At 43.4% G+C, this 21,098-nt stretch overlaps 1 protein-coding gene across 3 annotated transcripts in view; it reads right to left on the bottom strand.

Annotated features, from left to right (window-relative positions):
* Positions 1–21,098, bottom strand: part of RUNX2 (RUNX family transcription factor 2) — a 147,334-nt gene that overhangs the window by 74,124 nt on the left and 52,112 nt on the right. The window contains exons 1-4 of one of the 3 annotated variants that reach the window (XM_054291696.1): positions 14,672–14,767; positions 14,468–14,635; positions 7,399–7,555; positions 1,265–1,369 (exon numbers count right to left, since the gene is read on the bottom strand). In XM_054291696.1, coding sequence (XP_054147671.1) covers positions 1,265–1,369; positions 7,399–7,555; positions 14,468–14,635; positions 14,672–14,767 — 526 coding nt within the window. Of the gene's footprint in view, positions 1–1,264; positions 1,370–7,398; positions 7,556–14,467; positions 14,768–21,098 lie in introns of those variants that run through there. The other 2 variants (XM_054291695.1, XM_054291694.1) reach the window with 2 other exon arrangements.

Genomic DNA, 21,098 nt, shown 5'->3' with positions numbered 1-21,098 from the left:
GAAACTCTCCCGCCTGGACAGTTCTTACAGGAGCATTTGAGTTCCCACCTCGGTGTAAGAGGAGGTGACTCTGCAGCGTGTGTTGGGACGAGAAACACTTAACTGCATGAATTCTGTCTACATCTTTCTACTTCTGTCTTTGTGGTATTTTAAACAAAACACCATGAAAGCTCCTTGAAGGTCGTGTTTGTATGTGCAGATCAAAGGCAAAATAATTATTTGAGATGCTTCCATTATAAGGATTCTTTTAATGTGGTTATTCATCAAATAATTCTTAATCTCTAGGTGTAATTTAAATAATGCTATACCTGGCTAATCCAATCAATTTAGAGTAATTTCTAGTTAGATTAAGAAAAAACTCCAGAAGTGGCTCATCAGTGATACCCATATGATGTGAGACTGGTGTACCAGCTAAATGTGCTAGACAGAGAGACAGCCAGATAAATCCTGATGGATTAAACAGACTTGACTGTATCTAAAAATAAGTGCTACCCATAAAACTGCTAGGACATGACAAAAAACAATTGTCATAAAAGTACAGCCAGTGCAAAATAGATAAATCATGGCAAATAGATTCTTAGTGAGCTTGCATGGCTAGAAGATAAATGTGCTGGGTGAAAATCTGCTGGATTATGTTTTAAAAAAATATATTTTCTGTACACAAATAAGAAACAAAGACTATGCTGTTGATATACTCGGTTTTTTTATCTTTCTTTGGCCCTGGGGGTCTATGATGAGTCCATAGCTGAAAACCAACTTCAAGTATGATGAGATTAACCAGGTGCATTAATTATCTGACGGCAAAAAAATTTAGGGGCAAACAAAAAGGCACTATATTATATGTTTCCTCTCTATGCTAGGACTGATCCTGAAAGATCAGGCTCCTGTTTTGTTCTAAATGTCTTCAGCTGGAAGCTCACAGGAGTTCAGGAAATGCAGCACGTTGCAGGATTGTATCTACTGTGTCTAAATCAGATTATATATAAATACACTGGGTTTAGTTCTCATTTACACTGGCAGATAATGTATCAAGACCTTGATGTGAATGAGAATCGGGTTTGGGATTGCCCAAATTCAGCCAACACTTAAGTGAGTGTTTAATGCAAGTATGTGTGTGGTCCAATAGACTCCAAATTAACCATGCACTCACATATCTTACTGAGCAAAAACCAGTGTTTGACAAAGATATACATATTTCATTTACAGGTTTCTATTAAGCAAAATTAAGCAGGCATAAGAGCAAAAAGAAGGATATAATACTCACTTCTTGGCTCTCTTGGCCCATCCACTGTAACCTTTATAGCTCTGTGGTATGTAGCGACTTGGGGGGGATTTGTCAGGACAGTTATTGTCAAAGTAAAGCTCTTCCCTACAAAGAGAAAAAACAACAAGGAATGAGTGATTACAACATGAAAACAGTCACATGCATGTTCAGTAAAGAATCAGTTTAAAATTATTCCCTGTCGTTACCACAATCGTGAAAATTAAAAACATAACTGACCATAGGAGTTTTCCTCCCCTTCAGTTTTACTCTATGTCAAGAATACGTCCATGTGTTGACAATCTAAATGTTTCTTATTTAATAATGGGTCATCATACAATGACAGAACAAAAGTGATTCACTGCTGAGGACAAGCCAAATTCTTTGCTGCATTGAAAGTGGTGTAAATCCAAAGCAAGTCAAATAATTTAAAAATTTACTCCAGTTTTGCAGCTGTGTGACAGAGAGCAGAATGTGACCACATGTTATTTACTTCACACAGTTTTATCATTTCATTTGTTTGACTTGACTACAATAAGATGAGGAAAGAATATATTTTCCTTCTGGGAGATGTTTTAACAGGGAGTCAGTGTCTCTGTCCTTCATATGCCAGGGCTAATATGATGATATCATCATTATGGAACACGCCTTTTTTCCCTACACATTTTCCATCTATGAAATACCAAGAAAGCCCCCAACTTTCCTGTGAGGGTGAGCAATGTCTGTGTGCACGTACTTTGCTATCGTCAGTCTTCATTGTTGCATTCTTTTTTTGTTGGTTTTTTTTTTTTTTAAACATTTCAAAGCTGAATTCAGGCAGAGATTGCACAAGACCATCTACAGCCTTCAGCTGAATGAAAACGTTAAAAAGAAATAAATAAAGGGAGCTGCCTGATTCTGAGCACACATTCTCACAGGCCTGGCCCCCGTTTGGGAGACTCACTGACAGTTGTAATCTGTTAGATATGCAACGGTTACTCATGTCAGATAGTCAAAACTGAAAACTGTTTCAAGACAGGAAAAGGTGGGCGTACAACAGTGACTCAATAAAACAGTCAGCAATCTTTGGCCTTCATGCTCATTTAAGCTGCTACTTTACCAGACACTTAAAGCTCTTTTTTTTTTTCCCCCTCCTCCCTGGGTGTATTTGTGCATTTTTGCTGCTAGGGCTTTTCCTCTCGCTGAACTCTGAAGGCATTCAATCAAGGCACAAATCTTAAATGCTATGTAACAGCACAAACTTAATGCAGTTTTTTCAGGCCTAATACAGAACAGCTTATATAGAAGGCATAATACAGAACAGAGCTTTGTCTGTCAAATCTAGTAATTGGTCTTTCTTTCTGGTCCAAGTCGTATATCCCCCAAACCTGCCTGAGACATGCATCATTTATTATCAGGAGTGCAACTTCAAACTGTCCTGGCTATAATTTTCATGAACTAGAATGCGACATGGATTTTTTTTAAAGGAAAAACAACTGTCATTTAGAGTAAAATGATTTTCCAGGTGAAGCTGTGCTCCAGCTGTGCCCAGCTCTCTGGGAGATGCAGGTTAGAGGGAAGGTCAGGACCCTGGCAAATAGAATTATAGAATGGTATGGGTTGGAAGGGACCTTAAAATCATCTTGTTCCAATCCCCCTGCCATGGACAGGGACACCTTCCACTAGACAAGGTTGTTCCAAGCGCCATCCACGCCTGCCTTAAACAATTTCAGAGATGGAGAATCCAGAGCTCCTCTGGGCAACCCGTGCCAGTGAGTCACCATCCTCACTATTTCTTCCTAATATCCAATTTAAACCTTCCCTCTGTCAGTTTAAGCATGCAAAAATCTCAGGATGCTGAATTCTGTCCCACTGTCATGGCTGAAAGTGGCTTTTCCCATTTTCACTGGAAAAAGGAATATTTCCTAAATCATCACAGGAGCAGAGTTAGGTGTATTTTGGATGTCCAGTCTTTGTCCAGTCCTGCCCACCTGCTGTGCCAGAGGTGAATTGTGTGTCCTGTCAGCACAGGGTGTGGGCAGCCTTCACACACACAGCAGCAGCCCTGCAGTGCCTCCACAGTCCTTGTTCAGGGCTGAGAAGTGTCTGTGCCTTTTATCCCTCTCCAAAGAGGAATTCAGCCCACTGCACAAATATAAATGTATTTATATATATATAGTTCTCCAGGCTCAGGTTTAAGGCTTCCTTTGGCACCAACTTACCATGCCAAAAAGTTGTGACTTTTAAATTGTATGCTGATGACATTCAGATCACAGCAACCCTTAGATGATCAGGAGAATATTACTGGTAACAAAGACACTAAAAGGGGCTTTTCTATACACCTTTGAGTGAAGAGTTTGGCCTTCTATGCTATTGTTCTCTTTAAACAGCAAATCCCTATAAATCTCTATTATGACAAAAAAAAATTAACTCAACAAAATATATTATTTGTAAGAACCTGCAAAATCATTCTGTGGAAAAGCACTGCAATATTTTCTACACTAAATATATCTCAACAGGATACAGTGGCTAGAAAAAAAATGCATTCCTTAATAAAAAGAGCTACATTTGGACTTTGAAAGTGAGAATTTCTGAATTGTCACCTCCTGGCCAGCCTGAGCTGAAGAGGTAAGCAGCTAATTTGAGAGGGAAATTGGTTTTGTCCCCTATCTGGAATTTTACAAACCCAAGTGTGGATGAAGTAACACTGACGAAGCCCCCTCACACTCCATAAACCACAGAGCCCTTCATTGTGGGGAGCTGCACGGCCCTGCCAGGGCACTCCAGAGCTTTCAAGAGATGATTTACATATTACAGGATTAAGAATGAAATAAATTTTTAAGGTTCCCTGTTTCAGTGATGCTGATGCCTTCCACAGCTATTTCACAGCTATCCCTCCTCAGCTACAAAAATCCTTTAATGCACTTTTTATCACCTTTCTTTATTGCCTTTAGTCATTTCAACTATCCACTTTCAGAGGCTACAGACTAATTGTAGCTCTCTTTTATTAAATTCCCCAGCCAAGCAGTCATCTGGCACTATTGCTTCAGTGTGTCTAAACTGTGCATTCTTTGTTATTCACACATGTGAGCTGAGCTGACACAGAGGAGGATGAGATGGACATATGCTGAAGCACAAGGCAAACCCCAGAAAGGAGCTTGAAAGGAGACTCAGCAGCTTGTGTGTGTGTGTTGCATATTTTTTCAGTTACATGCTAATGTGATTAAAGTATCGGGACACAACAAAATTAAGGTTATGATCCTTTGCTTATTGAAGACAGGAATTCTTTCTTCTCTATGCTGTGGATCGGGCTTGTAAAAGTGAGCTACTGCCTGAAAACCACATACAAACAACTGCTGCATTTGCATCAAACACTCCAGTTACTTACTCTCATGAATCCAAAAAAGGTGTTTAAGAGAAATTATGCAAACAGAAACGTGAAGCTTCTGTCAGGCAAACAAAATGAATATGTATAAAAATCGGGTTTCTCCATTGAGCCATGGGAAGCAAGTAAAAACGTGGGAGAGGAGGTGAAGTGGTAAGCTGATGATTCAGACTTCACAATCAAATTTAGAGATACAGAGATCAAAGCACGAGCTGCTTAGAAAGATGTAAATCTCAAGTCAGGAACAGGTGTGGATTAGTTTCTTGCCACCGAAAAATAACTTCTTTATTAGTTTATTTTTTCCTGTTCTACTTCAGGACTTGTATTTACTGGCATTTGTCTATGTAAGGAGCTTTCTCACTTCTGTTTGCAACTACTGATTTTCTTTTCCTTCTCTTTTAAGCAGAGTTCTAAAAATCCATCATCAATGATAACTCTCCTTCTCTCCTTCTCTCTCACTCGCTCTCTCTCTCTCTCCCCCTCTCTGTTCTAAGTCTGGAAGACAAGTCTGGACCAATTTCTCCATCCTGCCTCTGGCAGGAGAATGCAGCATTTCAGATCCTCCACCGAGTCCCGGCTGCTTCAAAGGAAAAGCCCTACTTTCTTCCGTTAAGATCATAAGAAATATAGGGGGAGGGGGTCAGCTCTGTTTGGACATAATTACACTTCATCAAAAGAAGCTTTCTTCATCTTCCATGCGTGAAAAGTCTGCAAGCAGTTAAGTCTGTCTTTTTTCTTTTTTTTTTTTTACTTTTTCTTTTTTTTTTTTTTTTTTTTTTTAAATATAAAAATTGCTACTTGGGAAACTAGCCAAAACTCAGAAAGCCAATATAGTAAAACAGTGCACACCCTTTGTTTTTCTTTGAAGTCTCTTAAATAAATATGTTGAGGGTTTGAAAAGTATACTATCACTTTTCCATAGATTCTACCCAGATTGATCAGAGAAAAAGTCTATTCCAAGTCTGCTAGATAAAAATATAAATTAAACTACTGGAACCAAATTTTAGGAGCTCTGTGTTTGTGTCTGTATCTGTATCTACTGAGGCTTTAGGCCGTCTATTTCATTTCCTATGCTTTAATAAAAAGTATATATCATAGGTTTGAAACGAAATCCTCAGATCAGAGGTAGTGCATCACATTTCAGTCTTTTTTCAGCACTACTAAAAGGCTGATACACTACTGAACTTCTACTGTAAAGCAGTAGAGATGGAGCCAGAGAACTTTCAAACCTAATCCATCAGCAGAATAACAAAGCAAACTGATTATTTAAAGAAGACAAATGGAAGAGATAGGCAACACCTTATTCACAGGGGGAATAAACTCCATATTTATGTTGTATTACTGTTGGCAAAATTATTCTTTCTTTCAAGTTATTATCTATTCTTAATTCTTTTTAAGTTCTAAAATGATAAAGAGAATTTTTGGCTTGCTAATTAAAATAAAGAATAGTCACTGTAAGTCATGCTTATGGACTTACTTTCACAAAGCACTTGTAAAAATGTGCTGACCGATTTAGACAATCTGGGCCTCTGTCATATGTTTAAATTTTTTTTGGACAAAACCTCTTCTGTAAGATGAAGTGCAACTGCTTTCTAAAGAATATCACTGTAAACTTTGCCTTATTGCTAATTTCCCAGCATAATTAGTCTGCATCTTTTGCTTTGTTTTGCCCCATTCAGGGCTAATTTAGAAAAAAAATGAATAATTACTTCAAATGCTTAAAGGAAAAAAAATATGTCAGTTGGATCAATGTCTGATACAACACTACTCCTGCAAGAAGAACTGCAGTGCTAGTTTCCTTTCAGCTATCCTTTCAATCATTACCTGAAGTTTGAAAGCTGCTGTGCAACCCTTAAAGAGGAATTCTCACAAATTTGCAACGATCATAAAAGCTTTCTATAAGTGCAGTGCAGTTTTCAGATTATAGGAAACTCCTAAAGAGCTGGAAAACAATGACAGCCCTCTACATCTTAAAAAAAAAAAAAGAAAAAAAATAAAAAAGAAAAAAAATTGAAAGTTACCCTGTCATTTAAAGTAAAGGTTGAAGGTTGAATTTAGTTCATGCCCAAGCTCACCAGCAATTCATAAAAAGTCAATGAGCTTACTCAAAAGAAAAGTGGGGGTGATTTTCACAGGTTATCAACAGTTTGGTTTAAAGGGCAGAAAAGCCACTAGCAAAGCCACTTTCCACCAACAGCTGCTAAGCCTTGAAAGATTTAAGTCCCTAAAGAATACAACCTATAGAACATGTGATATGCAAAATCCCCCTAATTACAGGTCTTCTACAACAACTTCAGAAGTGGCTCTACTGCTAAAGGGAATTCTCCACCTCTCACTGCCATGGCCCAAAATACACTCCCTGACTCTGCATAACCTGGATCACAGATATTCCCTTTTCCTTCCACCCTTCCTGTGTGATTCAAACAGGGAAGCAGGTACTCCTTGAATTGTTTTTCAAAACCTGTCTGATAAAAAGCTACAGAGAATCCTAACTTGCTTTGTGTAAATGCTGAGGTTTGACAATAAAATATGTGTACATCACTACAAAAAAAAAAATAAAAGACTGATAACTTGAAAAACATGGCCTAGTGGAAGGTGTCTCTGCTTATGGCAAGGGGTTGGAATGAGATGAGCTTTAAGGTCCCTTACAAACCATTTTTTTCTGTGATTCTATGAACAAAGGATTTGTGGGTTAATCAATATTTCATCGTGAAGTTTGACATCTTGGCACCATTTTCACATCATTACCAACATGTAAAAGGCAGCGGCCTACCTCTTCCACTTCTGCCCACAAATCGTAAGTCATTAAATCTGGCCACCTGGTTCTTCATCACGGCAGAAGCGTTTCGTAGCTCTGCAGAGTAGTTCTCATCGTTTCCAGCCATGACGGTCACCACCGTCCCATCGGGCACTTCTCCTAAGGCCACCACCTGCAACAACAGGGAGACAATCACGACTGGTGAAGCCACACTTTGGAGGTGTGTGCTCCCCTCCCCGCTCTGCAGGCCGCCGCACTCGGGAAGAAGCTCTGTGGTGAGGAGCTGTGCACAGAACAAAGTGCCACATCAAACACAGAGACGTCGTGTGTTATCTCTGCTTCTCAGAGCTTCTTCATTGTTGCATTTCTTCAGAAACGCTCAACATCCTCGTGTTGAGTGCACGCTTTAATGCTTGCTGAAGGACAACTTTGCTCTTAGCAAGCAGGGAGCAGTGTGAGAACACGAGGCAAGGCTTGTATCTGTGAATAATGCACGGGAAAGCATTTAAAGAGAGCATTTAAAATGGAAAGCTAGAAATTAGTATTAGCAGTCTTGTCACCTAGATTCAGTTCTGTTCTGGTTGCACCCATCACCCTGACCCCTGAGCTCCTCAGACTTCAAGCCAGAGGGATCCCTGCATCCACCCGTCCCAGGAGTGGCACTCGGGGCACCAGCAGGCAAAGCTCTACGCCCAACACGCTCTACAATGGAGCACTTTATGGCTGGAATTCAAACTCCTCATGTGCTATACAAAACAAAGCTGTATTTCCTTGCAGGCATGTAAATTTTCATAGTGCTTGCAAGAGTCACATGTGGTTAGTGCTGATACCTCCCTCAAATTCCAGGATGGGTGAACAGAAGATATCAAAGTATTTAATTTCTCCTTGCGTTCCAGCTACCTGATAGTCTCCCTTTCATGCTTCAGTGGTTCTGCAGTGCTCCAACATCTGATTAAACAAATGTCATGAAGCAGACAGCTTCTGATTTGAAAACATCAGGAATACCTACAGTGTTAGTGCTCTGTGGCTTCTTAAAGCAAAAAAAAAGTTACAAAGGAATGCTAAGTTACTAGGAAGAAAATATACACACACGGAAAAAATGTCCACAAAAGTATTAATAAAATAACCTCATCTTCCCCTGCTGGCTAATTCTGATGCTGAAAATAAATTTATAACAAGAAGAAATTCAGAAACATTGCACAGCTGAGCCAGAACTTGAAAAAATATTTTAAGCTACAAAGTGTCCCCCCTTGTAGTTATTACCATTTTACATGGTGAGATATGAGTTTTTATATTATTCAGAGTAATTTATTCTGTCTCCTGTAATATATACTACATTTTATCACATAGCCTTCCTGAAATGTCTTTTCCATAAATGATCCTGGCTGAAACTAATAATTGCAGGTTGCAGGTGATATTAATTCAGTGGAAAGAATGAGGAGTTCTGGACATGTAGGGAGAGCATTATGTGGTCCAGTGAACTGTACAATGTTTCTCTAAAACAATAAAGAGGAATTACAATAATATATAAATAGGCCATATTACTGAAAACTATAGCTTATTTTATTTAAAAGAAATATTGAAGAGAAAGAAGCAAGTGAAGCTTAAACCCTGTTTGAAAAGAATTTACCTGCTTTTCTATTTTTGCATAAAACAGCAGTTAATACCACCCAAAACTAAAAGCTAAAATTCGCCACAAACTACTGTGAGGTCTTCATGTATCAAACAAAGATTTTACTTTCAAGTCCTATGAAAGTCCCTGAACAGAAAAACAAAGGAACCACCATCGTGGCTAAGATCTGAGGTCCCAGTAACTCCCTGCCTTGGGTCTGGCAGCAACCAGGTCTAACAGCTTCAAAGCCAGGTGTAAGGAATAATAAATAATAATCAAATAACAAATAATAATCTGGTGAACAGACTACAGAGCTGACTCTAACCATTAACAAATGGATACTGGCTTAAACTGTGAAGCATGGGGCTTCAGACTACTTATAAACCACTCCCTTCCCAATCTGCAGCAGACCGCGTTATCTCTGGACCGTCTTGTCATGCCCATCAGCATCCCAGGGAGTTGCACCCTACGCCTTTTATACCTCACAAAACAACAACAACAAAAAATCACATTAACTCCAGAAATGCAAAGCACCTGAGAGTGCAGCAGGAAGCACAAGGCTGCCAGGGGCCTGGGAAGAGGGAGGGAGGTGCCTGAAGCCTCAGCTCACCTCTTTCTCCCCAGGTACCCACAGAGCATGGACAGGCAGCGCCATCATAGCCCCCTCTCGGTCCCAAACCCAGGTACAGCTTATAACACCTGGCAGGAGGGAGCAAAATCCCTTAACAGGCTCCCCTCTGTCCTCTGTTGCTTTTCAGAGCTTTCCTTCCTGCCCTTTCCACTCGGTGTCAGTTCAATTTGTCAGCTTAGCCATCAGCCCAGAGCTGCACGTGCCGCTGCTGTCGCCGAGCGATCGCAGCTGATCAAGAGCTGCATCGTGACTGAGAAGCCTTGGATGCAGCATCACTGTTCATCTCCTTCAGAGAGGACCAAAGGGTAAGACAAACTGAAGTCAGAGATGAAAATAAAAACTTTGGCTCCTAAAATAAAGCCCTGTAACATGGGAAGCTCCCCTGCCACGCAGCAGGAGTAAAAGGCTTTTCTCTTACTTTGATACTTTCTTACCACAAAACAGCCTAAGACTATTGCACAGGTACGTAGAAGTGCTGGGTAGAAAAAAGATTCACAAAACAAGTCTGAAACCTAGAGAAGCACCCGTCATTTTGAGAGTTTTCAAAAGTAATTGTACAAACTGAACGACTATTAGCATACACCCTGATTTGGCAATTTTATGCCACGTATCAATACAAAATTAATTACATATTCTTAGAAAGAGGATTGTAAATGCACTGTGAAATGAGTAAGGATTGTGTTAAAAACTAAAGACTAGAAGTAGCCACAGTGCACATTCCTTACCTATCCTTTAAAACTCAATATCTCTACTATTTCAAAATCTTTATTTTCCACAGTAAGCTCCCTAGACATTTTGATGATTAAAAGTAGATTTTGCTCTTTTTTTTTCTCTTTTCCTTTCAACTAGAGCTCAGAAAAGTACATGAACCCCCAAAATAAAACTAAAGCAATTCTTATGAGTTGAAAATAACTATGTGTTTTTTGCATAAGACAATTCTGGTTAGGCAACCTGTTTGCCCAGTTTCGGTCCAGCGGGATTTGAACTGGCCAAAGTATGTAGCCTGAAGACGGAAGTTATAAGCACAAAGCAAAACTCCTATACAACAGCAGGTACTCAGACTTTCTGCAGAGTAAAATGCTTGTCTGAAAAAAAAAAAAAGGCCAACACTAGTGTACATGCTAACTAGTTCCTCTCAAACATTGATATCTGCCACTTCAAAAGCTTTCTTGCGAAACACTGAATTCAAACAGCCTCTGAATGTAAAATCTTCTGTATTGAGAATGCTTTTCCCAGACATTGCCAAAAGAGCATCTGATACTATTAAAAACATTTCAGTGTCCTGTAACTTAAAACAGAATAACTGATTCGTGCTACTTTTTGTTTCAAATCTACATCTGGGCTGAAAATTTATACAGCAGGTTTCAGCTTGAAGCTATTTAAAACAGCTGAGTTATAAACTCCAAAAATTGGGGTTTGGAGGGAAATGCTGACAGACCCTGAACTACTGTGGTGCTACTGGGGAGATGTTTTAGACTCCACAACCCATTTTTTCCCCAGCCTTTACGTCCACTAAGACTCTCTGCTGCTATTAGCATCATACAGAAGTCACTTCTAACCTCTAACGTGGCAATCTGGGTTTTTATGACTTGCAGTAAAAACTTCCACAGAGGGGCCAAATTCTGATGACTTGTCTCAAATAAAGTATTGCTGGCTACTGAGATTAAGAAGTGAATATGATGTGGACCTGGGTGAACAATATCCATTTATTTTATTCTGGAATACTAACAGCTAGAGCTGTATTAACAAGTACTCATCAAATACTCATCCCCACAGAACCAGTCTGCATTAACAACCTCCTTAGTGAGCACACGACAGGGACTCCCTCCCCAGTGTGTGCAAATATTAATACATAAAATTCAAACCTAATGGTAACCCAACACTATTTCAAAAAATTATAATCAAACCCAGCACTGTTTATAACAGACTTCCTCTCCTGCATATGATTTATATCTGTTTTTTTAAATTAAAACAGTGCTATATCCAGCGTACGTTTTTGCTCGAGATCGCTGCGAGAGAATTATGACACACTTAACACACCACTCAAAACATTATCATCAACATATTATTTATTGCCAATAAAACTTCACAAAGTGTGTTGTCTGTGAGCTATTTCATTTTCGAGTTATTGTTTAGCTGAGGTTTCCATAGCTCAAATCTGTCTCTTTTTTCCCTTTCAGAGCTGATTCCCATTCTGTTGTAACACAACCAAGTGTTTCACTGTATGACACATGCAGCTCCTTTGGTCTAAAACTACTGGGCAGCTGCATGCAAGTTGCATTTGAAAAATAAAATAGATTTTTTTTAATGGTCAGAAGTATTTCAAGTGAGTTTCAAATTAATATACAGGTAAAGAAGGGCATATATAATTTTGGCATATTTTAAAAAGTACATATTGCATATGAAAACACAGCTGCACCCACAGCAGCCGGGTACAAGGGGCAACGTGTGCCTCTGATGCACCTGAAAATCGGTCAGATCTGCACACAAGACCCACATGTAAGACACATATAAATACATATATACGAACACAAAAAGATTGGGGAACAGTCTGATCCTTTGTCTACTTTTTTATCACATGCAAGCATTCTTATTGTAATAATATTCTAAATACTTTAATATTTAGTTCAGATCTTTCCCTTATTCTAATGAGATGCGACCGCATCCTTTGAATTGCTGTGAGGTAGGAGAAGGCTCAGACACCTCAAATGAGAACAGCAACATGAACACGATAATGCAACAGCTCCTGCATCTCTGCTTTAAAGAGTAACTATAACACCAACTGAATCTAGTGCTCAATTAAATTATAATCACAATTCTCTGAAAGCTCCTCCTCCTTACCCCGCAGCCCCTCTGAACCACTGTGATCCACATGTAGAGAGCATCTGAGTGCTACACCAAGCAAGACACCCCACTTTCTGCCATTTCTGCTCAGTCTGACCATCATGTCCTGCACAAGCAGGCCCTGTGCAAAGGACTCCTCCCGCAATTCCAGCCTCTCCAGGCTGTTCCCACACACAGGAGCACTTTAGCCAATCCTCACCCGCACACCCGTAACATCTTCAAAGCAAACCTCCATCGTTATCACCGCTGACTTTACCAGGGGCTCATTTAACTACTTTCACTATTTCTTCCCGAACAAACGGCCGTGATAACACGGCTGGCACTCAGGAAACACAAGAAAAAGGCGATGTTCTGGAACGCACTGCGTGAGACTGTTTCCAAACTTTTCTGTCTTTTCAGGGATTTCCAGATGTGTTATTTTTCACAGGGAAATGTGGGTATGTTGAGACCCTCGAAGGGCCACCCCACCTCACTCTGACCCATGCTCAGGAAGGCACCTGGGGACACCCCAGCCATTGCCCCCTCCCTACCAAAACCCACGAGAAGGAAAACTCCAGGGGGAACACTTGGAAATATTGCTAGAGGAGGAAAAGGGCTTGCTTTAAAGCCCGCAATTATTGTTGTTATTATTACAGGTTTTTTTTTCTAAAATCGTTTCCTCTCATTAGCGCGCCGTGGGGATGGAGACAGAAAATTAAAAGCAGCATCCACAGTGCAGAGCGGGGTGGGATTTATTATGGAAATGCGCGACCCTGCCAAGGAGAGCCTCTCTGGGCAGCCACTTCCTCGGTTGTCCACCAGGAGAAGTGAAGGGGCCCCGTGTCCCCCCCTCCAGGTGCTCTCTGTCCCCCTTTCCCAGCCCCATCTCTGTCCGGGCTCTTGGGGGGCAAAGCCCCGATCCCACTCTGCCTCTTCAGCCTGACCCTCGCACTCCAGCCGCCCCCCGCACGCTTCAGAGCCGCCCCAAATGCCCCAGTCCCACTCCCGGGAGCGGAGAGGAGGAAGGGCCACCCCCGTGGGTCAGGGATGGTTTCTCGAGGCGGAGGGGTGCCACACTGAGCTCCGGCCGAGGGCTGAATCCCTCCTTCCCCAGGGCGGGAAAGCAGATTTCTCCAAAAAAAGCCCATGGGGAGAGTCTGTGGGGAGCAGGGGGTGTCTCCCGTGGGGATGCTGAAGGGGACACAGGGTGCCCCTGGGCTGCGGGGGGAACACGCCGGCAGTGCCCCGCGTGATGGAGATAACGGGATGGCTCCGGAGCTGCGGGCAGAGCATGGAGGGCACCGGGGGCGCAGCGAGGGTGGCAGAGGGGGCAGAGCTGGAGCACGGCGGGCACGGGAAGCGCGGCAGGACCGGGGACACGGCGGCCACTGCAGGACCGGGAGAGGGGGGCGAGAGGCACTGCGGGGGCTGCACTCCGAGACACCGCGGGACGGGGGCACAGGAGGCACAGCAGGACGGTGACAGGATACAGAAGGCACTGCAGGACTTAGACACTTGGAGGGCAGGGCGGGAACACAGGAGGCATTGCAGGACTGGGGGTCATTCACAGAAGCCCCCCGGGCCGCGGGGGCACAGGAGGCGTTGCAGGATGGGGGTGCAGGGGAGGCATTGCAGAGCTGGGGGCGTCAGGGGAGGCACTGCAGCCCAGGGACCACCGGAGACATCGCGGGGGCAGGGGGGACACAGGAACCCCTGCGGGCCGGTGGGCCACTGAGATGCTGCAGGAGGGAGGACGGGAGGGCACAGAAGTCCCTGCGGGCCGATGGGGCACAGAAGGCACTGAAGGACCGGGCTAGGGGGATGGAACTGCGGGACACATCGAGAGAAATCCCTGCGGGCCGCGGGGCACAGACGCTCCTGCCGGACGGGGATCACCGGAGACACTGCGGCCGGGGGGGGGGGGGGGGGGTACAGAAGCCCCCATCAACGGGAGGAAGGGCAGGGGGCGCGGGGGGAGCATCCCAGGCCGCGGCGGCGGCGGGAGGGGGGTGTCTCACCTTGAACGCCACCGGGAGGGTCTTGTTGCAGCGCCAGTGCGAGGGCAGCACGGAGCAGAGGAAGTTGGGGCTGTCGGTACGGACCAGCTCGGCGGGGTGGTCAGCGATGATCTCCACCATGGTGCGGTTATCGTGGGGGCGCAGCCGGGGCACGGCGGCCGCCGCGTCCTGTTGCTGCTGCTGCTGCTGCTGCTGCTGGGCTACCACCACCGGGCTGACCTCGCTCATCTTGCCGGGCTGCAGGCTGCTGGAGGGGGGGCTGAACCTCCGGCTGGTGCTGGGATCTACGGGAATACGCATCACAACAGCCACAAGTTAGCGAATTGGGGGGCGGGGGGGGGGGAGCGGTAGGGGGATCGCTGGTAGAGGAGGCGTGTAGTGGGGGGTGGGGGTTGTAAAAAAAAATATATATCTAGCGAAAAAAGGGGTGAATGAAAAAGTGGAGGGGTGAGGATAAGGGGCAAAAAAGCAAATCAGATAAAAAATAGGAAAAAAAAAGAGCGGATTAAACGCGCGAAGAAAAAAAATCTCAGTCTGTTTTTGGTTTGTTTTGTTTGGGTTTTGGTTTTGTTTTTTTTTTTTTTTCTAAAGAAAGATGGACGGGGCGAGGGGTGATGCCGGTCTGGGGGCGCCTGCAGCCTGGAGCAGCGAGGAGGAGGCAGAGGCTGGCGGCGGGTTCGGGGCTGCCCCTCTCAGCACAGCCCGGCTGGAAACTGCATGGTCCCGGCTTCTGCCCAGCTGCAAAGCGCTGCCGCTTCTCCTCCTCCTTCCTTCCTTCCTTCTCGCACAGTCTCTCTGCTCTTTTCCCTCCTTCTAGCCACCGCTTCTTCCCTCAAGTGCTCGAGTTTCTTCCCTTTTTTCTTCCCCTCCCTCCACGTCTTCTTTTCCTTTTCGGATTTTCCAAAAATTGTCTTGGAAGAAGTAGAACTCGCTGCTGGTTCAGCTTCCTGGGCTGCTGCTGCTGGTGGCCGCCAGAATCGTAGCGTAACTCAGCCCCGGAGAGGAGCGGAGAGGAGAGGGGGGGTTCAGGGGAACGTCCCGGTTTCCTCCGAAGAAATCTTCCTCCTCCGGACACACACGCAGAAAAAAAAAAGAAAAAAAAAAAAAGGAAGAAAAAAAGGAGCAAACAAAAAGCTTCGCCGGGACAGAGGCGAGGAGCCGCTGGGTTCCCCCGCTTATTGCCTTTGGCTTCAGGAAGCGGGAGCTCGGGTAGGGGCTTGAGAAAAGTGGCTCCCCCCCTCCAGAAAAAAAAGGCGCTCCCGAAGCGATTTCGGCGGGGAAACAAAGTTACTGGGGTTGTCGGGGTGAAGAGGAAAGTCACAGGGCTGATAATTAAAAGAGACTTTTTAGCTTGTTCCTTTCGGAGGATCAGGACTTAAAAAAAGTTGAACTTTCGGATTCTCAGGGAAAAAGAAGCGGGGATCATAGTTGAGAAAAAAAAAACAAACAATCAACACAACAATAAAACACCCCTCCTTAGGCTGATTTCTAAAATATGACCAAGCAAATTCTAGGAAAAGGCAGCCTCGGTGCAGCCCGGTCCTTCACATGAAGTCGCTGCTGGATCCAAGTCCGTTGAGGTGAATAGGCGAACAAAAATCTTGCTTTTTTTTTTTCCGCCCTTGATGAACAACAGCAGCAAAAAAAAAAAAAAAACAAAAACATTAAAATGTCGCTTTCTTTGAGTTATTTTTCTTTCTGGAAAATCGGGTTAAAAATAATAATTATGAAAAAAAGCAACCAAAAGTTACAAACTTCTTTTGGGTCCCAAGAAGTTGAGGTCGGGGAAGATGAAGGAGCTGGAAAAAAAATAACAAACCCACGCCACAGTTTTTTTGTCCTGAATGTGGTTTTTGGAGGCTGGGATTTCTAATGATTAGGTTTTTGTGGTTTATATATACAGGACTCTCTGGCTAAGGCGATCATTATGCTGATGAGAGTCAGCAGCACGTGGTGCTTCAGTCCTCAGACCTCTGCAGCCTTCAAAATAAATAAACCAATGTGCATCCCCCCCAGGAGGAGAAACTCTCACCCACGGGGAGAGGGACGGGGAAGGAGGGGAGCAGGAGACGGTCTCCGATCTCCACTTCTCTCCGGGTTTTTTCCATTAACACTTTTGGGATTGTTTGTTTAAATAAAAAAAAAAAAAGTCATGAAAAATCTTGTTTGCAAAAAAAAAAAAAAAAAAAAAAAAAGAAAAAAAAAGTAAGAATAATCTGGAGCCAAAGAGTTTTTTGCTAAGTCTCCGGTAGTCTAAAGCCTAAACCATTTCCTTGAATGAATGAAAGCTATAAAACCCCCTTCAGACTATTAAGGTAAAGGGAGTCTGGTTTGTTTTCTCCCTTAAAAAAAAAAAAAAGAAAAAAAGGGCAGATCTTATTAAAAACCATTTACATACCCAATGGTATGAAAGTGTCACCGCCTCCCCGCGCAGATAACAGCCTATCACAACCCGCCCTCTAATTTCTAAGGCTTTACTCTGACTTGCTACTTCCACCTTCTTGTAAAAAGTCGGCGCTGCGTGTGTGCTCCTTGCTCGCCGCCTGTGTGTGACTCGGGGCGCTGTGTGTGTCTGTCTGCGCTGGGGGTGCGGGGACGTGGCCCTTCCAGGAGCCGTTCCGAGCGCCCCGACCCAGCCGGGTTTGTTTTCCCGGACCCTGCGGCAAAGCCGGGCGGAGCAGCCCCGGCGGAGCAGCCCCGCGTTCCGGGCTCGGGCTGTCCGTGTGCGGCTGCCGGGGCCGCTGCCACCTCCGGGGCTGCTTCTGCACCCAGCGGAGCCTCCGCGCCTCCTCCTGCCGGGCGGCACCGCTGCCCCCGCGCCTTCCTGCCCCGCTACCCCCAATTATTGTCCCTCCGTCCGGGGCACACCCCGGCTGTGCCCGGGGAGGGTGTGTGCAGAGGCGGCGGCGGCGGCGGCTCCTGCCCCGCTCGGCTCCGGAGCAGAGAACAGCCCGCAAGCTCCGCCGATCGGTCACAGGGGAGAGCTCTCGCTCCGCGCACCGCGGCTGCGGCTCCGCGCCCCCCCAGCCCCGCTCCGCAGCCGTGCCCCCATCCATTCATCCATCCATGCATCCATGCATCCATCCTGCCTCCCTCCTTCCGCGGCTTTCCCACGCTGGCCGCGGGGAGCGGCACTCCCGACCCACTGCCTCGCAGGGAGCTGTGCCCTCCGCTCGTTCATTTCCTCAACCTTTGGTTTTTGGTTTTATTTTTTTAGTTTTTTTTTTCCCTTTTCCCGGCCCAAGGTTGGAAGGGCTGTGGAAGTTTTCTGTCCTGTTGAAAAGACAGAGTTGACAAGTTTTCTGTCCTGTTGAAAGCGATCTGTGTGGGTAACGCTGCAAACCCCTTCTGAGCTCGCCCTGCTACTCCCGACAACCACAGGGATCTGCTGTTCCCCAAAAGTGGCCACAAGCGTTTCCAAGGCACAATTACTCATCACCTATATGGATTAGTATATATGCAAAAGGTCTGGGTTGCTGCGGTTGTGATACAGAAAATAATTTTTTTCATACTTATTTTGGCAAAATATTTATGTCCATAGATTCTTTTGGCTTCCTTCCTCCCTTCTTTAGCTGGCTCTAATACATTCCCAAAGAGCCATTCCAACGGCGCTAGAAAGAAGGCAAAGAGTTGTTTTATATCCAAATGCTATATAAGCCTGACAATCGTGATTTATTTCATTTCAAACAAGAAGATACCTTTCCAGTTTTAATTAGTTGCACTAAAAATTTTACAGTCACCTCTCTTCCTACTAAAATAAAATAAAAAGTTAATTAGGATAAACTAAAATAAGTCACTGGAAGCTACCAGTTTAAGGTCACTTAAAATAGTCCAGAGTTATTTATAATGTCAAAATAAAATTTTCCACTGAGTGCCCTAACAAAGTTTCAGGTATCTGGCACAGCTGATTTTCAGTCTCCGTGCAAAAATATCTTTCTGCTGAACATTTACACATTTAACAGGAACTTGCTACAGTCTGGAACAGATCACGGCTCAGAGTTCTAGAATTTTATTGAAATGGTTATGGACAAATTAATAAAAGTACCAGTAATGTTTATGGACCTACATAAAAGCTGGATGGGATTTTTCAGAAGAAGCCATTCATGTTATGATATATATAATCTGGAACGTTGGCTTGGATTTGGCTGGAATGGAGAGCAACCCTGCTGCTCGGCTTTCCTCGGGTTTTATTTCAGAACTTCTCGGAATTTTAGCACTGGTTGCAAAATGGGTCATATTTTAAGATCTTAGAGAATTGTAGGAGGTTGGTGAAAAAATGTGCTTGCGCTGCAAGTTGTATCTTAACAAACACCTTCAGATCCACTTTATAGTATTGAATTTTCATTAGTATAGCTGTGCTTGCTGCAATTTATATTGTCTTTTAGCTTTTTCACTTTTAACTGTGTTATGAACACAGCCATAATTAGACTGCTTTTGGACAAAAAGGTAATGTTTTAAAGAGCACTGAGTTTGTTTACCATCACATTTCTAAAACATAGGCCCAGTATGCTCCTGTTGTAAGTACTGAGTGCTAAAGATGAAAAATAATTATCAGATATGAAAGATTCTAACCTGGATGAAGTTCCCTAAATAAATAGTTTCGATGCCAGTTTGCTGGGCTGGAATGTGCTGCAAAATATGATGAATACAGAATTTATTTTGAGCCTCTCTGTGTATGTAAATAGCCTTTGTGAAACGGGAATAAATGAATGGGTTCACTGGGTTTGTTGTTGTATTTGATATTTTTAGCCAGGGTGACTACAGCAATGTCAGCAATTATTACTATAGTGAAAGAATTGCCAATATTCTTGTTTCCAACATCTACCTTCCTCAAGTTTTTTATTCACTCATGAAAGTGTGCATCGAGCCAAAATATGTGAACTTAAGTAAACTTAATGCTAGAGCAGGTTTTGCCCGAACTTCCATTCATTTCAATAGGGGCGAGATAAGCTCCAGTGTCTCTTGGCAGCGCTTTACTTTCGCTTTGGTTGGAAGTTGACTGTTTGCCCAGCTATTCTTTGCTTTTTCTTAAGTATGACAAATAGTAACTCCAGATTAGCACGTTATTCGGTCTGCTAAGTAGGCGTGTGGTAATGAGTTCTGTAACTGCAGCATTCTTACTCAGACTGTGGACTGCCATGGTTTGTTTAACTACTGTGTCCCTGATACAAACAAAAGCATAAAGATCTGATAGGAAGGCTACAAAAATGACTGCATAAAAAAAAAAGAACGAGAGAATTTTACTTTCTCCCCAGCATTTTCAGTAGGAAATGAGGACTGAGAGCTGAGACTCTTGTGCTCTGTCTCATGATCTGATGCTGAATGTTCTGGGATCTCAGACAAGACTTTAAGCAAGTTTTCCTTCAGTATAGAATGCAGCCCTAACTGCTATCCATATACATTTTGAGATAGAAAAATATGTATATAAATTCTGAGACGTCCAAAGATGAGCAGGGCTTGGCACCCAATAATACCAAGAAAAAAAATTTGGAAATCTGGTAGGAAACCTGCCCTGTCCCTGCTGAAAAACTGTTGGCTTTTCCACAGCACACAGCAAAACACGGGCTGTACGAACAACAAAGTTTACTGCTCCTGAATTTTTCCTAAATGATCTATTTTCTGCTTCTCTTAAGCAGAGACTGCAAGCCTATGGTGTGGGTCTTATTGTAGAGTTCTCCCATTTCCCTCCCTGTCTGCAGCCTCTTATGCCCCATTGGGATTGCACGTATTTCAGAGAGGTTTAAAGCAGCAAATGACAATGTCATCATCATGAGGAGCAAGAAATGTTGGCCTGCTTGTCATCTTGTAACAGTGTTGGAAAGAGAAAGTATGACCTGTGCTTGCTGGCACTAAAAACCTGAATGTGTAGTAGGATTAGAAAAAATGTATGGCCTGTCTTTCTCAAATAATTTTTTTTTTGATTGCAAAATGCAAACTAAAAATTAGCTTTAGGAAGTTGCTAGGGTTCTCATAGTCAGGGGAAAATTGTCATTTTTCACAGAAAGACCAACTTTGTCTCTTTCCATTGATTCTCCTTTAAGCTTCAGTTTAACTAATTTCAGAGTGAGGAAAAGGTTTTGTTATTTTTCCCCTTGGATGAATTCAGGTGAAATCAGTATATTGTGTTAGAGATATAAAGGCTAAGAAGTGATAACTTAATTTTTTTTTCTTATTTCAGCATTTGCAAAAGCAGCATGAGGCAGAAACTGGTTATTTATTCTGTTGACCTTAGTGAAAACTGGTTCTCTTGACTAACTGTGGGGAAAGTGGGTGGTATAGCTGTAATTAAAAAGTGCTTATACCTCTGGAACCTTGCAGAGTCCCTAAATTTGCATGCTGTATTTTAGAAGTGTAATGAAGTGCTCTCTGGCCAGATACAAGCTCCATAAAGCTCACGCAGGAGATACTACAAGATGTAAATCAGTCTTAAGTGGGAGAGGGGTTTTTAGTGTTTCTAACCACAAGCACAGCACCAGGTCCTTGCATTTACTCTCTCAGTGTTGCAATGGTGACAATTCCCATTGTAAATCTATTTTCAATAGCATGGATGGCAGGAAAAAATTTCTTTGTTAATAACACAAGACTCAAAGCTGAAGTATTAGAAAAACACTGAATAGTGACAGGCTTGTTC

This window comes from Melozone crissalis, unplaced genomic scaffold (genome assembly GCF_028551555.1).
Source record: "Melozone crissalis strain CALT ecotype California unplaced genomic scaffold, PUWL_Pcris_2 ptg000106l_1, whole genome shotgun sequence".
Classification (NCBI taxonomy): domain Eukaryota; kingdom Metazoa; phylum Chordata; class Aves; order Passeriformes; family Passerellidae; genus Melozone; species Melozone crissalis.
This window is presented reverse-complemented; position numbering and strand designations above follow the sequence as displayed.